The sequence below is a fragment of the Eurosta solidaginis genome, chromosome 5, assembly GCF_040869045.1.
Source record: "Eurosta solidaginis isolate ZX-2024a chromosome 5, ASM4086904v1, whole genome shotgun sequence".
NCBI classification, from domain to species: Eukaryota; Metazoa; Arthropoda; class Insecta; order Diptera; family Tephritidae; genus Eurosta; species Eurosta solidaginis.
The window spans coordinates 211,592,784-211,608,665 of NC_090323.1; the positions used below are offsets into that span (position 1 = coordinate 211,592,784).

Genomic DNA, 15,882 nt, shown 5'->3' on the forward strand with positions numbered 1-15,882 from the left:
AAGCTAAATTTCTCCATTTGCCAAAGTTCTACCGTGTGTTGTTTCCCTGCAAATTGGTGAGACCTACAGTTTTTATGTAGACTTCGAAAGCAGTTGAATGTTTGCTTTTTTGGGCCTTGACTGCAGATCACCTTATCTTATTTAGGTGAGTTATCGTTTAGTGGACCTAATTTTATAAATTAAATCTTAACTTTTTATACTCAGCGTGCTTTGCACACAGAGAATATTATCTTTGATTGGATAACGGTTGGTTAAGATAAATATAGACTTCCATATATCAAAATCATCAGTATCGAAAAAAAATTTGATTGAGGCATGTCCGTCCGTCCGTCTGTCCGTTAACACGATAATTTGAGTAAATATTGAGATATCTTCTTCTGGACCCAGAATAGATTGATATTGAAAATGAGCGAAATCGGTTGATAACCACGCCCACTTTTTACATATATAACATTTTGGAAAACACAAAAAACCTGATTATTTAGTAAATAATACACCCAGAATGTTGAAAATTGACATGTGGACTGATATTGAGACTCTTGATAAAAACTTGAAAAATTTTTTTAAATGGGCGTGGAATCGCCCACTTGTGATGAAATCAATTTTACAAATATTATTAATCATAAATCAAAAATCATTAAACCTATCGTAACAAAATTCGGCAGAGAGGTTGCCTTTACTGCAAGGAAAGCTTTGAAGGAAAATTAACGAAATCAGTTAAGGATCATGCCCACTTTTATATAAAAGATGTTTAAAAAGGCCGTAGACGAAAATAATAAGCTATATCTTAGCGAAAAAGTGCTTTGTATCAATAGAATTTTACTTTCTAAATTGAATTATAACATTAAATTGGAAAACACTAAAATTTTTTAAAATGGGTGTGGCGCCGCCCCTTTTATGACTAAGCCATATTCTATGTTTCGGGAACCATCGAAGAAAAGTTAACTGATGGTAACAAAATTTGGTACACAAATTTTCCCAATAGCAGAAAATATTTCTAGTAAAAATAGACGGGATCGGTTAAAGACCACGGCAACTTAGATATAAAACAAGTTTAAAAGGGTCGTAGACTAGAATAATAAGCTATAACTTAGCAAAAAATAGTTTTGAATCAATGACATTTCACTTATCAAGTTTTACTGTTGGAGGAAATGGGGAGACATTTTTTTAAACGGGCGGTGCCACGTGTTATGTAGAAAAGTAATTTATCTGAAATGAAATGTGCAATTGAAGCTCATGCTGAGTATATAATGTTCGGTTACACCCGAACTTAGACACCTTTACTTGTTTTAGTCTAGGTGAGAGTAGCCTTCCCAACTACTCCCCATTTAATGCTCCTGCCTACGCCCATGACCTTTACATACAAAATATTTGCAAATCCGACATTATCTTCCATTATTAGATACAAAAAATAAATAAATAAATTGAAATATGTAATCCTCTGGGCAACCACGTAACATATTCCGTATAATCGATATTAACTTTTTCATTCCAGATTTTCACATTACTGACTGCCTATTGTTGATTACTGGGAATAAATTTAATGTTCCATGTCATATTTCAATATTTTGAAAATAACAAATTAATTGCATTTTATTAATAATAAATATTTTTTAGAATTTTAGTCGAATACTTAAAAGTAATAATCAGTTTGTAAAAATGCTGCCGAATTTGCGTACGCGACGAGCTTGCGGTCTGCATTTGGTAGGCAAAGGATATGGTCCACAAGCAAAAATACCACCAAAATATTCGGAAGAAGATTGGAATTTTAATAATAAAGTCAAATTTCGTATAACTTGTGATCAAGAACGTTTAGCAGAGCGTATTGTCGAGTAAGTTAGTCGATGAAAGAAATTGCAAGCACATGTTGTATGTGTAGTCTTTTTTGTTGTCTAAACTTTTCTAATAATTTAGAGAATCTCAACGCATCGTAGATGAAACTAAAGACACCACCAAAAATTGGCAACGTGAGGTAGAACATCATATGCGTGAGCGCACAAGTGAAATCCGTTTTCTGTTGGATGAGTTGAATAGGCAAAAGAAAACTGCATTGTTGGAGGATGAAGCTTTAAATACATATCGCAATCGTGTTTTGAATGCTATCGAATTTTTGAAAGAGAAATCTTTGATTATAAATCAACGTTGTCAGATTTTACGTGAAGGACGTATTGGTGTGGATTTGTGCGATGATGAAGTGGATCGTTGTTTGAGATGTGAATTGAAAGTTATTAGGGGTTGTCAATGTCTGATGGATCGTGTATTGAAAGAGGCCACAGAACAAATTCGCAGTCTCCGTGCTACCATGTATTTGTTGGATAAAGATTTAGCACAAAAAGATAAATCTTTATTAATTGATGAGAACAATTTGACGCTACGGGAAACGCAACGTAGTTTGGGCACTGGCAAGGATCTTTCCAATTTAGAATGGTAATTTAGTTGTATGTACTTTTAGTTCTAGTAAATATTCGGTGCTGCTCAGACTGTTATATAAATGATTCAAAAGAAGCTTCATCATCCCCACTCGTCCGCTGTTTTGCTTCAAGTTATTTTTATCTTTCGTTTTTCGTGATATGTCTCTTCCTGTTGTGGTTGTTGTTGTTGTAGCGATAAATTTACTCCCCGAAGGCTTTGGGGAGTGTTATCGATGGGATGGTCCTTTGCCGGATACAGCTCCGGTACGCTCCGGTAACACAGCACCATTGAGGTGCTAGCCCAACCATCCCGGGAACGTTTTATATGGCCACAATAAACCTTCAGGTCATCCCTCCCTTCCCACCCCCAAGCTCCTCATGGAGCCTCGTCTGTTAGTGAAACAGGATTCGCCACGGATAGGTGAGGTTGACAATTGGGTTTGGAGAAGCTATATATTGCGCTGGCAACCTGAAAGGGTTGCGCTACACAGCCCCTTGAATCTAATATTTTAGCCGCCTCTTACGACAGGTATACCTACCGCGGGTATATTCTGACGCCCCAACCCGCTGGGGGGTTTCTTCCTGCTCTCCTTTCATTCGCCCTCTCCTACCTCCTTTCACTCGATCTCCTTCCATCTTCCCCTCCTTTCCTTCTACCTCCTTCCTACCTCTCACCCTTTTCCATCCTGTTTCAGTTTCCTTTCCCGCTTCCTGTATGTTTCCGTCCCTCCCTGCTCCACTCTATTTCCCTCAATATTGATATCTTTTGGGTGTACCTGTGCCCTGTATATATAGCGGTTGTGAAATTTATCTTTCACTATAGAGTACTTGTTTGGTGAACAAGCAAACAAAAGAACCTTTATTAAGAAACTAGAAACGATGGTAATTTTGGAGCTACAAATGCGGTGAAAGCGTGCCGCAAGGGTGCAGACTTGGTGAAAGAACGAAAAAAGCGTGCGTCGGTGGTTCAATACTAATAAAAAGGGAAGGGTAGGGGGCTGACCCGGAAGGGGTAACCGTATTCGTGATCGAAGAAGTGGAAATATTAAAGCTGCGTCAACTGTTATAATCTGGACAAGCACAAGATAAATTTTATCAGGAAGCCAACGCGCGATGAACACATTACAAGATTACAACATTGAAAATAAGGCAGATACCGTTAAGTTAATAGATTGTCATATGGACGTCATTTGTCCTGGATGCAAGATCTTTACAATTCCCTGCAAAAAGATCTTGCGACCGAAAGATCTTGCGTCCAGGACAAAAAATAATGAAGTTTCGGACGGTTTTCGGCTTTAAGGAGTGTGCGTGTGTCTGTTTTCTAACTTCAGCGATCCAGCAATCTTTAACCCTCTACGTAGTCTTCTTTATACCAGTGTTTTTTTTTTTTTTTTGTTTTTTTTTGAGACACATCTCTGCCTGAAAGCTTTTCTTATTGTGTGGTACCCTATTGTCATGCTAGCTTCGGGCCATTTGTCAGTGACATGTCTGGCCAGGCGTGGCTTTTGAAGTCTCTGTTGCAGATTCTTGCTTGCATTCCGGCTTAGCGTTATACCGATTTCACACGCAAACTTAATCAAAACACAATTTTTTTAAATGAAATAATTAAGGTTTCCCTTTCACACAGGGACACTTGCGTAATTAAGCGAACATCTGTCAGCAGCACTCTCTAACTTTTAACCCCTTGTTGACCAAACCAAGAAAAAAGGCTTTTATCTTTTATGTTTTAGTATATTTTTATTCAAAGGCATGTAATATTAACAAAAAAAAAAAAATGAACAAAGTATTTCAAGGACATTGTAGTATAAAAAAGGATATGGTACTCAGAAGTACCGTCGGGCTTGAAGAGCTAATAGTTTTATGCTTTAATGCCATGGTAGTCGGAAAAACAGTTTTTTTTTTTTCATTACAGTACAAAAATATTCCGCGGTGTTCACATTTCGAATGCGGTTTTGACTGAATTTTTTTTATACTGCACATTTCACATCTTCCTCGACTTTCTCCAAATATTTGCCAATGTACTAACAAATTACCTAATCGGACATCTTTTGGTACTGACTCACGTTTCCCACGACGTTTTTTGCTTGAGGGTGTTGGTGTAACACTCAACTTGCGTTTGTTAGCAACATCTATTTGCGTCATTAAGTCTTGTGTAACGGATCGTCTATACGAGAGTCATTTTATCATGGCTTTGGCAATATACAATGAAGGAATTAACGAAAGCTATTTCCACGAGCCCCCAAAACAATCTATGACACCATTTTTTAGATAGCCTGCCTATACCGTATGCACAACGCAACTGATCTGCATGATCTACGCCACTCATGAATGAATTATAATCTTTAATTGCAGTTGGACATTGAACTTGAATTGCCTGATCTTTACGATCTCTCCTCTGAACATACTTTTCTCAGTGCCATGGAAGTTGGAAGCCAACAGTATGGGCTTGTTATCAATCCATTTAAAAAAAGTTACACCATTCACAGTTGTTCGTGAATCGAACTCGCCTCTTTTTGTTTTCTTGTCCGCTTTCATGTTTGAAGGAAGTCCTTTTCGATTTCCTCGTACTGTACCGCAAGCAAAAACTTTCTGCGTCTGTAGAAATTCTAGTAGCCTGACAGATGTAAAATAATTATAAAAGTACACGTACCTACTTATTTTTCCCCACTCCTCTTCTGTGAGAGATAAAACTATTCTCTCTCCCAGGCCATATCCTTCGTACTTTTCTTCGACAGCTTCGTCCTTTCCTTAGTATATAGAGTACTTTTTGATATATCCGCGTTGATCCGCCAAGCACCATAATTTGTAACCACGTTTAATTGGTTTCATAGGGCAATATTGTTTTATAGCACTTCTACCTTTGAAAAGAATCATAGATTCGTCAACTGATAGTTCCTTCGCTCTATGGTATACCTGTCGATCCTTATTGTTTTCTGGAATTTTAGAATTATCATTTACGTGCAAAAAACGTAAGGTTGAATCGAATATGTTTCGGGACATGGTTTTTGATACTATCGGCACAGCCGATCTTCGCTGGTACTCCAATAATGGCGATAACTTGTCAGGTGATGGTAGCCCATAAAAAAGTGTATGCCTATAAATGCCAAAAACTCACTTTTTTATAAATTCAAGGTTTTGTTTTTTTGTACCGCATATAAATTCGAATGAAATATGATTCCTTCCACAAAAGGCTCCATATAAGATAGGAAAAATTGTGTTGGCGTTTCCATATCGTCAAAAAATCCACGAAACCACGGTGGGTTTATCAATTTTTTTTTCCATTTACGAAATGGTTTTTTGAAAACTGTGCTTCTCACGTTTTCTGGCAATATATTTGTCTCTTCATTTTCTCATTCCTTGATTTAGGACTTCAATAAAAAACTGATCTTCCTCGTTCGGTAAAGTCATCATCTTCATCATCACTCTCGATATCCGTATCTTTCTCATTATCGATGGGAATTTCTTCCAAAATGGAAAAAATTTCTTCCGTGAACTCCAGCCATTATCCACTAGAATCTGTAAAATGCTGTGTAAAAAAATCAGAAAATACAAGGACAACAAAGCCCGACGGTACTTACAAATCTCCTTCGAAAAATCAAATATCACTGGGCAACCACACAGGAATGTTGTAACTAACCTATCTTTTGCTGCAAATGCAGCGAAAATAAAATTTTTGTTTTTTTGGTGTTTTACTATGTTTCGTAAATTATTGAAAAAATTTTATTTTTGATTGTCATTTGTTGACAATAGAATCCGACCTATCAAGCAAAACGTTCTAGATTTTTGACAATAAAGCAATATTGAGATAATTAGGAACTTGTATTTTGTATGAAAAATTGAGTTCAACAAGGGCTTTACCGTAGAAAACTTGACTAATTATTTCATTAACCCTCTGGGTGAAATAGGTATTAAGGGCGAATTAATGGTGACTTATCCATAACTAGATAAAACAGCTGGTCGAACCAACCTTATGGAAATCAATTTAATCGATTAATGGTGCGATACCATAACGCTAAAGCCATAACCATATCATAGCCAACCAATTGGTTTTTGGTTTTTCGCCATATCCATAACCTAAAAATATTTGAGTTGGTGAATTTATTAACTTTTTGTATATTTTATTTATGTTTTGGATACGTTTTGACTAAGAGACTTATTGTTTGTGGAATATGTTTGTAATTTTTTGCGTTTACATCGTTTTTATGAAAATGTCAGATCTTTATAGTTATGGCACCATTAATAGATCACAATGGAAATGGTTATGGATATGGGTATGGTTACGACTATGGGAGTTTGGGTTAAGGAAGTTTAAGAGCCAATTAATGGTGACTTATAACCATAAAACCATAACAATATAAAACAGCTGATTGAACCTACTTTATGGAAATCAATGTAATCGATTAATGGTGCCATACCATAACGCTAACGCCTTAACCATACCATAGCCAACCAATTGGTGGCTTATAACCATAAAACCATAACAATATAAAACAGCTGATTGAACCTACTTTATGGAAATCAATGTAATCGATTAATGGTGCCATACCATAACGCTAACGCCTTAACCATACCATAGCCAACCAATTGGTTTTTTGGTTTCTCGCCATATCGATAACATATAAATATTTCAGTTGGTGAATTTAATAACTTTTTGAAGATTTTATTTATTGTTTTGGATACGTTTTGACTAAGAGACTTATTTTTTGTGGAATATGTTTGTAATTTTTTGCGTTTTCTTCATTTTTATGAAATTTTCACGATTTTTAGGTTAAGGCACCATTAATCGATCACATTGCAGATAGTTATGGATATGGGTATGGTTAGTACTATGGCGTTAGGCTTAAGGAAGTTTAATTAGCTCTTTAATTGGCCCTTTACTCATAAAGTAGTGAAAGAGCATGACTTGATCAATATTTTAAATATAAACTTGTTTTGTGTCTATTTGTTGCAGCCGTTACTCACTTGGCGAATGGCAACATACAACATATAAAAATATCGAGGATAATGCCAAAGAATTGAATTCAGCCTCTCAGCTGCGTGCCTACGTTGATTTATTGTTGAAGCAGGTATGTGAAGATATGCAAAATCAAACAGATCGCACAAATGAGGCATTCGAACGTCGCATCTCTGAGATGAAACATGTCAAGAAATGTTTGGAGGACAAACATAATGATTGCATGACACACATACATGAAATGCAATGCAACATACAACAATTGGAGAAAGAGCTGGCCGACAAACAACGTTCACTCACCCTCTGTCAGACAAGATTGAGCAATCGAGCCCATCGCCCCGGTTTGGAATTGACATGTGATAGTGTACAAGATGCACTCTATCATGAAATGGAAGCACTACAAGCATCCATATGTAAGCTCAATCAGAAGATCAATGAAAATAAGGCATCTTTACGTTATTTGTTGCATGTTCAAATAATGCAAGAGGAAGAGATCAACATAAAAGCGAATAGTATCAAAATTGATGAGGTGGACTGTATGACCATAAGACAAGCTTTAAAATATCAATCCTTTTAAATTACTGAAATAAGCCATGCTACCAAAATCAAATATATGTACATATATCTGTACATTTACATACATTTAGTAGTATCCTGTAGAGGAATTTATATTGTTATTAAATGCATATATTCGTAGTCCTTGAGTAGAAACTAAAACACTGCCATTTATCATGCGTTCTATTACATACAAATAAAATCAACTGCTTGAATGAATTATTTTCTTTTTGTCGAGTCATTAGGGGGACTCATGTAACCGTATAAATGCCTTATAAAGTGTGTAAACGTATAAATTTATCTAGTTTACGCACGAGCTGTCAAATTTTGTATGAAAAATCATTTACACAATTTGTATAAATTTACGCGCACATTTCATTGTGTAAACGCGGTAAACTCAAAGGAATGCAACCTTGCAAACATTACAGCCGGCATTTTCATCAGAAATCTCCAACATCAGCAAGTAAAGGCGTTTTAGTTTTGATTTTTCACTTAATCTTGGTATTTTTTAATTTGTATAACAATCAAAAAATTTTTTATGGCAATAATAGCCGTGTTTTTTAACACGCGCGTATACGTTTCGTTTGCGCGTGTTAAAAAACGCCTATCTTCGCTTAGATTGTTTTGATTGTTATACAAATTAAAAAATACCAAGATTAAGTGAAAAATTAAAACTAAAACGCCTTTACTTGCTGATGTTGGAGATTTCTGATGAAAATGCCGGCTGTAATGTCTGCAAGGTTGCATTCCTTTGAGTTTACCGCGTTTACACAATGAAATGTGCGCGTAAATTTATACAAATTGTGTAAATGATTTTTCATACAAAATTTGACAGCTCGTTTACGCACTAGATAAATTTATACGTTTACACACTTTATAAGGCATTTATACGGTTACATGAGTCCCCCTAATGCTTAGGAGACCCATCTAGCGGCTGTGGTAAAACAACTAGCTACAGCAACAGGGTGTACCGAAAAGCGGAGACGCAACGCTCTGATGGCCATAGGGTATAACATATAGCTGAATCAGTTGCGATGAATTGTGGACACACATATAATACATAGAATTAGTGTACAGACACATATTTCAGTTACATCTGAGTATAATGCGTATTGAAATTTAGTAGGACAAAATTTATGCGCAGCAATTTCAGAGGTGTATTTATAGTTTGTCTCTTAGCAGTCAATATAAAGTTTAAGCGTAAACGGATATACGCGTGTTAAAAAACACGGCTAATACAGCTGAAAAACAATCAAGTTTATCAAGAGTATTACTAGGTGCGTTCATATAACCGCGTGTGTAAATGGATATAATTTTACACCTTATAAGTTTATATGCTATCATGAGTCCCCCTATTGTTGGGCAGTGGTTTGTCAAGCGCTGTAATCTAAAACTGCTCAGCTACAGAAGAAATATCATCAGCTCAGTGTAAATTTCCCATTAATATTCTACACTACTTCCAATTGGAGAAAGCGTCAGATGAAATTTCGAAAGCGTCAGTTGTAATTGGGAATCGTCAATTGTAAATGGAAATAGTCAATTGTAATTGAGAACAGTCACTTGTAAATGAAAAAGCATTAAATGAAAACGCGAAACCGCAATTCCTAATTGAGAATAAACAAGTAAAGGTGTCTAAGTTCGGGTGTAACCGAACATTATATACTCAGCGTGAGCTTCAATTGCACATTTCATTTCAGATAATTTACTTTTCTACATAACACGTGGCACCGCCCGTTTAAAAAAAATGTCTCCCCATTTCCTTTTACAATAATACTTGACAAGTGAAATATCATTGATTCAAAACTATTTTTTGCTAAGTTATAGCTTAATATTCTAGTCTAGGACCCTTTTAAACTTGTTTTATTTGCAACGAATTTACTTGCAAATCCTCTTATTTGACCTTTTGCGAAGTTCGTATAACTAAACTGTTGAATAAATAACTCCAATATTGAATAATGGAAAAATGGCCTTTATTAAAGTACTTCACAATAACACTTATACTTTGCAACTAGCTGGCTTAATAACCAAACTGATAGCTTCAATGAAACTGACTTTCAAAATAATACTGCTATGGCTCGCTAGATAGCGTCTTAATCGAAACTGCTTGATAGCTCAAATCAAACTGAATTCCAGCGCTTCTACATTTGCTGCCTTTTATACTCTCTGATTTCAACGTTCGCATCTTCTAGGCGCTTCCATTTCCAGAATCTACTAGTGGTCCATGAGCTCTCAAATTTCTCAGCTGTAACTACAATTGCACGATTTTATAGCTTCTCTCATTGCATACTTTCAGGAGTATCTCAGATATATGCATGTAGTTGTGCCTTGCTTCTCACCTGCTCGTATACGTACATGGTACATATGTGTAGACGCAATTATTGTTTCATTTATGGAGATACATAATGATTGATCTATGGATGTGCATGATATCACTGTTTAGCATCGGCTTAAAGAAAGGAGCACCCCTTAGTTTTGCTAATATTCGTAACACTGCCCTCCACCTAAGTCTGATCGTCCCGATCAGACAAATCTCCCGATCTAAACGCCGCTAGCATCTCCAAATGTGCCACTCTTCTAATCCGTGGTTTCCCAGTGGTTTGTATGCGGCAGATGGTATCACTGATCTTCTTCACAACTTTGTACGGGCCTTCCCAACTGCACCGAAATTTGGCTGGAACATCTTTCCGCCGGTGAGGGTTGTTTAACAGTACCAAATCTCCCTCCAAGAAACCTTCCGAATTTTTGTTCTCATTGTACCTGCGTTTCATCTTACTACTCATTATTCTTGATCGTTTCCTCGCACTCTGTTGTTTGGACAATGAACTTATTCGCAGAGCTTGCACTTGACGGATTGACTTTGCATCATCATTATCGTCTGGACGTTTCACGACAGTAGTGCGCGCTGACTTGAAACCACCCTTGCATTCTTTCTGAAAAATTCTTTTAGTCGTTTTTGTGCGTCCATTAGGGTTTGTCGATGCCGGTCTTTTTCTCGCAGGTATTTTTAATTTCGCTTTATTTGGCCCATTCGATCCATCAATCTTTTCTTTTGACTTTCGTGGCCTTTGTCGAGTCTTCTCCACCATTACTCGATTACTACTGAACCCTTTCTCCAACTTGAAGCTAAGTGGTATATCCTGGTTCTCATAACGCATCACCCTTCTCTGCATATCGATCTTGATGGCATGGTCAACCAAGAAGTTCACTCCCAATATGACTTCCTCAACGATCTTCGCCACAATGAATTTGTGTAGAACCGTGACCTTTCCAATCAAGACTTAACACATCACTTCTCCCTGGACTTGGTTATACTCGCCAGTGACCGTACGCAACCTTGCTCCAGGTAACGGTTTTAATCACCTGTTGTTACAAGATCGCAATGACGTGCAATGTGACCGGGCTTCCCGCATTTGAAACATTTGATAACTTTTTCACTCCGCTTTTGCCATCCTTTCAGCGCCTCCAATATTGCGTCTACCCACTCTGGCCTTTCTACCTCCACACGGCGTGCTTTTTATGTGGGCTTACTCAAAAGTGACGCTGTTTCCTGAACCAGCGCATGGGATACCGTTTCTGCAAATTGACTTGCAAATCCTCTTATTTGCCATTTTGCTAAGTTCGTATCACTAAATTGTTGAATAAATAACTCCAATATTGAATAATGGAAAAATGGCCTTTATTAAAGTACTTCACAATAACACTTATACTTTGCAACTAGCTGGCTTAATAACCAAACTGATAGCTTCAATGAAACTGGCTTTCAAAATAATACTGCTATGGCTCGCTAGATAGCGTCTTAATCGAAACTGCTTGATAGCTCAAATCAAAATGAATTCCAGCGCCTCTACATTTGCTGCCTTTTATACTCTCTGATTTCAACGTTCGCATCTTCTAGGCGCTTCTATTTCCAGAATCTACTAGTGGTCCATGAGCTCTCAAATTTCTCAGCTGTAACTACAATTGCACGATTTTATAGCCTCTCTCATTGCATACTTTCAGGAGTATCTCAGATATATGCATGTAGTTGTGCCTTGCTTCTCACCTGCTCGTATACGTACATGGTACATATGTGTAGATGCAATTATTGTTTCATTTATGGAGATACATAATGATTGATCTATGGATGTGCATGATATCACTGTTTACCATCGGCTTAGACATAGCAGCACCCCTTAGTTTTGCTAATAAGCGTAACAATATCTAAGTTGCCGTGGTCTTTAACCGATCCCGTCAATTTTTACTAGAAATATTTTCTGCTATAAGGTAAATATATGTACACAATTTCATTATACACGATATGTTAATTTGTTCGAGTTATGGCTCCCGAAACATAGAAAATTGCTTAGTCATAAAAGGGGCGGTGCCTCGCCCATTTTTTTAATTTGAAATTGTTGCTATTTATTGCTATAAATCCACTTGGGAAATGAAATACCATTGATATAAAGCTCCTTATTGATATAGCTTATTTTATTCGTCCACGACCCTTTTAAAAATCTTTTATATAAAAGTGGGCATGGTCCTTAACCGATTTCGTTGATTTTTCTTCAAAGCATTCCTTATAGTAAAGGCAACCTCTCTGCCGAATTTTGTTACGATAGGTCTAACGATTTTTGATTTATGATTAATAATATTTGTAAAATTGTTTTCATCACAAGTGGGCGGTGCCACGCCCATTTAAAATTTTTATGAAGAGTCTCAATATCAGCCCACACCTTAAATTTCTATATTCTAGGTGTATTATTTACTAAAACAGGTTTTTTGGGTTTTCCAAAATGTTATATATATAAAAAGTGGGCGTGGTTATCATCCGATTTCGCTCAATGCCAATCTATTATGGGTCCAGATAAGCTTGTTTACCAAATTTGGTGAAGATATCTCAATATTTACTCAAGTTATCGCGTTAACGGACGGACGGGCGGGCATGGCTCAATCAATTTTTTTTCGCTACTGATGATTTTGATATATGGAAGTCTATATCTACTAAATTCCTAATGGAAGGCTCCTCTCCAAAAACTCTGTGTGCAGACAGTCTTTCGCCGTGAAAACGAGGCCGTGCCATACTGGTGCTGCATATAATATTATCGAGCTGGTTACGTTGGATAATAGCTGACGGGTAGCTTTGCCTGGCACGCCGTTGTTGGGTGGGCATTATTCTCGTTAGTGCTCCACTAACTCTAGAAACTCAACCCCCCCCCCCCTGAACTGCTCCTTAAAATTTAGTTTTGAGTCAATTATTACTCCCCCCAGCGGGTTGGGGGGTAAGAATATACCCGCGGTAGGTATGCCTGTCGTAAGAGGCGACTAAAATACCAGATTCAAGGGGCTGTGTAGCGCAACCCTTCAGGTTGACAGCGCAATATATAGCTTCTCCCAACCCAATTGTCAACCTCACCTATCCGCGGCGAATCCTGTTTCACTAACAGACGAGGCTCTGGCGACCCCAAGCTCCTCATGGAACTTGGGGGTGGGGAGGGAGGGGATGGCCTGAAGGTTTAATGTGGGCACATAAATCGTTCCCGAGATAGTCGGGCTAGCGCTTAATGGAGCTGTGTTTCCGGATCTGTATCCCGCAAAGGACCATCACATCGCTAACACTCCCCAAAGCCTTCGGGGAGCAACCTAATCGCTACAACAACAACAACAAGTTAATGATTACTCCTAGATATTTCAAGGAAGGCTTTGAATTTATTTGATAATCTCCTATGGTTAGGACCAACTCATCCACAGTCCGCTTTGAGCTCACCAGAACCACTTCTGTCTTATTGCTACCCATCTCCAGCCCCATGTTCGTCAGCCTTTCCTTTATTCTTCGGCGTCATTACATAATGCTTGGAGCAGATCAAGTTCCTTGGCCACTGCTACTACAAAAATATCATATGCATAGCCGACAATTTCCGTGCCTCCGGGAGGGCCGATTTGTAGCACACCGTCATACATCGCATTCCAAAGAGATTAAACTCTTACCTATCCAAAATCAATACAAAATGTATGCCCTACTTGCAATGTGTCCCCACATGACACCAACCATCTCTTTAATTGTAATGTGGAACCAACTCCTTTAACACCCCTCACATTATGGTCCACCCCTGTTGAAACAGCAAGTTTCCTTGGACTCCCGTTAGAGGATATTAATGACAATTTCTCATCGGTCGCACCTATTGGATGGGGCGAAGCACTGCTACAACAACAACAACAACAGGGTTAAACTCTAGTAAACTTTAACTGGAGGAACCATGAACTGGACTTTTAACTCGCACTGAAAAACAGAACATTAGAGTGTCATGCTGTCATATAGAATTACCAAATTTTGTGTATGGGATATTTGTAGAAGAAATTCATAAAGGGCTAATTAAACTTCCCTAACCCTAACGCCATAGTCATAACCATACCATCTCCAATGTGATCGATTAATGGAGCCTTAATCTAAAAATCGTGAAAATTTCATAAAAATGAAGAAAACGCAAAAAATTACAAACATATTCCACAAAAAATAAGTCTCAATCAAAAACAATGAATAAAATCTACAAAAAGTTATTATTTTCACCAACTCAAAAACCACAAATCACACACACAAGATTGCGCATTGCGCATGTAAACAAAAGATCAGCTATTTTTTATGGACAATTTTTACGCAATTTTCCTTTAGCTCTTTTTTTTCTCTCTCTTTCTTTCATTCGCTCAAGCAGTCAAGTGTGACGTAGATGCGCAGAACGAAGCAATTTTGAACTCGTGAATGCGCAATCTTCTGTGTGTGATTTGTGGGTTATGGCGAAAGTATGGTAAAGCTGTGCCGTTTGTCGTATCGCTGTAGTCGTATCCCTAACGTAATCAGCTGTTTATCGTTACGACGGTAAACCTAAACCAATTGGTTGGCTACGATACGGTTACGACCTTAGCGGCACCAATAACCGAATGCATTGAATCTCATAAGGTTGGTCGAATCAGCTGTTATAAGTTTACCGATAAAGCACCAATGTATGCAGCTTAAGGCACCATTAATTTATTACATTGATTTCCATCACAAATAACCTACCCAGATTGCGCATTCACGAGTTCAAACTTGCTTCGTTCTGCGCAACTACGTCACAGTTGCCTACTTAAGCGAATGAAAGAAAGAGAAAAAACAAGAGCTAAAAGAAAATGACGTAATAATTGCCCATAAAAAACAGCTGAACTAATGTTTACATGCGCAATGCACCACCTTCTATAATTCCATCATGGATTTCCGTAAGGTAGATTCGATCAGCTGTTTTATCTGGTTATGGTTTTATGGTTATAAGTCACCATTAATTGGCCCTTAACTTTCATGTAATTTGTCGTACACAGATAAAAAATTGTGTAGAAAAGTGATATACTCGGGTTGGTCTACAGGGTAATATAAATATATAAGCTGTATTTCGTTGCTAACTATTACAATTAAAACACTAGCTAGCTTACCGAATTGCATGGAAAGCAACAATAAAAAGTAATCGAGTTGAGTTGGCTAAGCGGTTTCAACTGATTGTCGACCTGATTGATAGTGTTGTATAGTGTTGCATATTAAAAAATAGGACGGTATTGTGAACGAGCGAATGAAATGAACATACGAATGTTCAGATAAACAAAAATAACAAAATAACAGCGTGGTGGCAGGGTGACATACATACAAACAAACACACTCATTTCATGTATTTTGTTTTTGTAATTCTCTGGTTGAGTGTCAAAAACATACTGCGCTAGAAGTAGAAATGTCATAGCAGCTAAAAAAAGTAACAATTAGCTGATAAACTTCCACCGCCTGTTATGGTTTTCCCATAATTAAACTGTTTAGCTAGTTGAAGCGTTTTTTTCAAGCTCTCTTGCAAAAAAAACCTATATATATATTTTTAATTTTAGTAAAACAAAAACTTTTCATTGCACAAAAATCGGAAGTATAATAAAAGTATTATTTCATTTTATTTGAGTCACACTGTGTTCCTATCT

The 15,882-nt window shown here is 37.2% G+C and overlaps 1 protein-coding gene across 3 annotated transcripts; it reads left to right on the plus strand.

Annotated features, from left to right (window-relative positions):
* The first annotated feature begins 607 nt into the window (after positions 1 to 607).
* On the plus strand, positions 608 to 8,127 carry Tektin-C (Tektin C). Of its 3 annotated transcripts, XM_067756668.1 has the most exons (4): positions 1,348 to 1,433; positions 1,618 to 1,832; positions 1,915 to 2,427; positions 7,363 to 8,127. In XM_067756668.1, exons 2-4 carry the CDS (start codon positions 1,660 to 1,662, stop codon positions 7,940 to 7,942), a joined length of 1,266 nt encoding a protein of 421 aa, XP_067612769.1. In that variant the 5' UTR covers positions 1,348 to 1,433; positions 1,618 to 1,659; the 3' UTR covers positions 7,943 to 8,127. The 3 variants fall into 3 exon arrangements, with proteins under 3 accessions (XP_067612768.1, XP_067612769.1, XP_067612770.1); XM_067756667.1 differs by having other exon boundaries at positions 608 to 1,832; XM_067756669.1 differs by lacking the exon at positions 1,348 to 1,433 and having other exon boundaries at positions 1,724 to 1,832; positions 1,977 to 2,427.
* Positions 8,128 to 15,882: the final 7,755 nt, after the last annotated feature.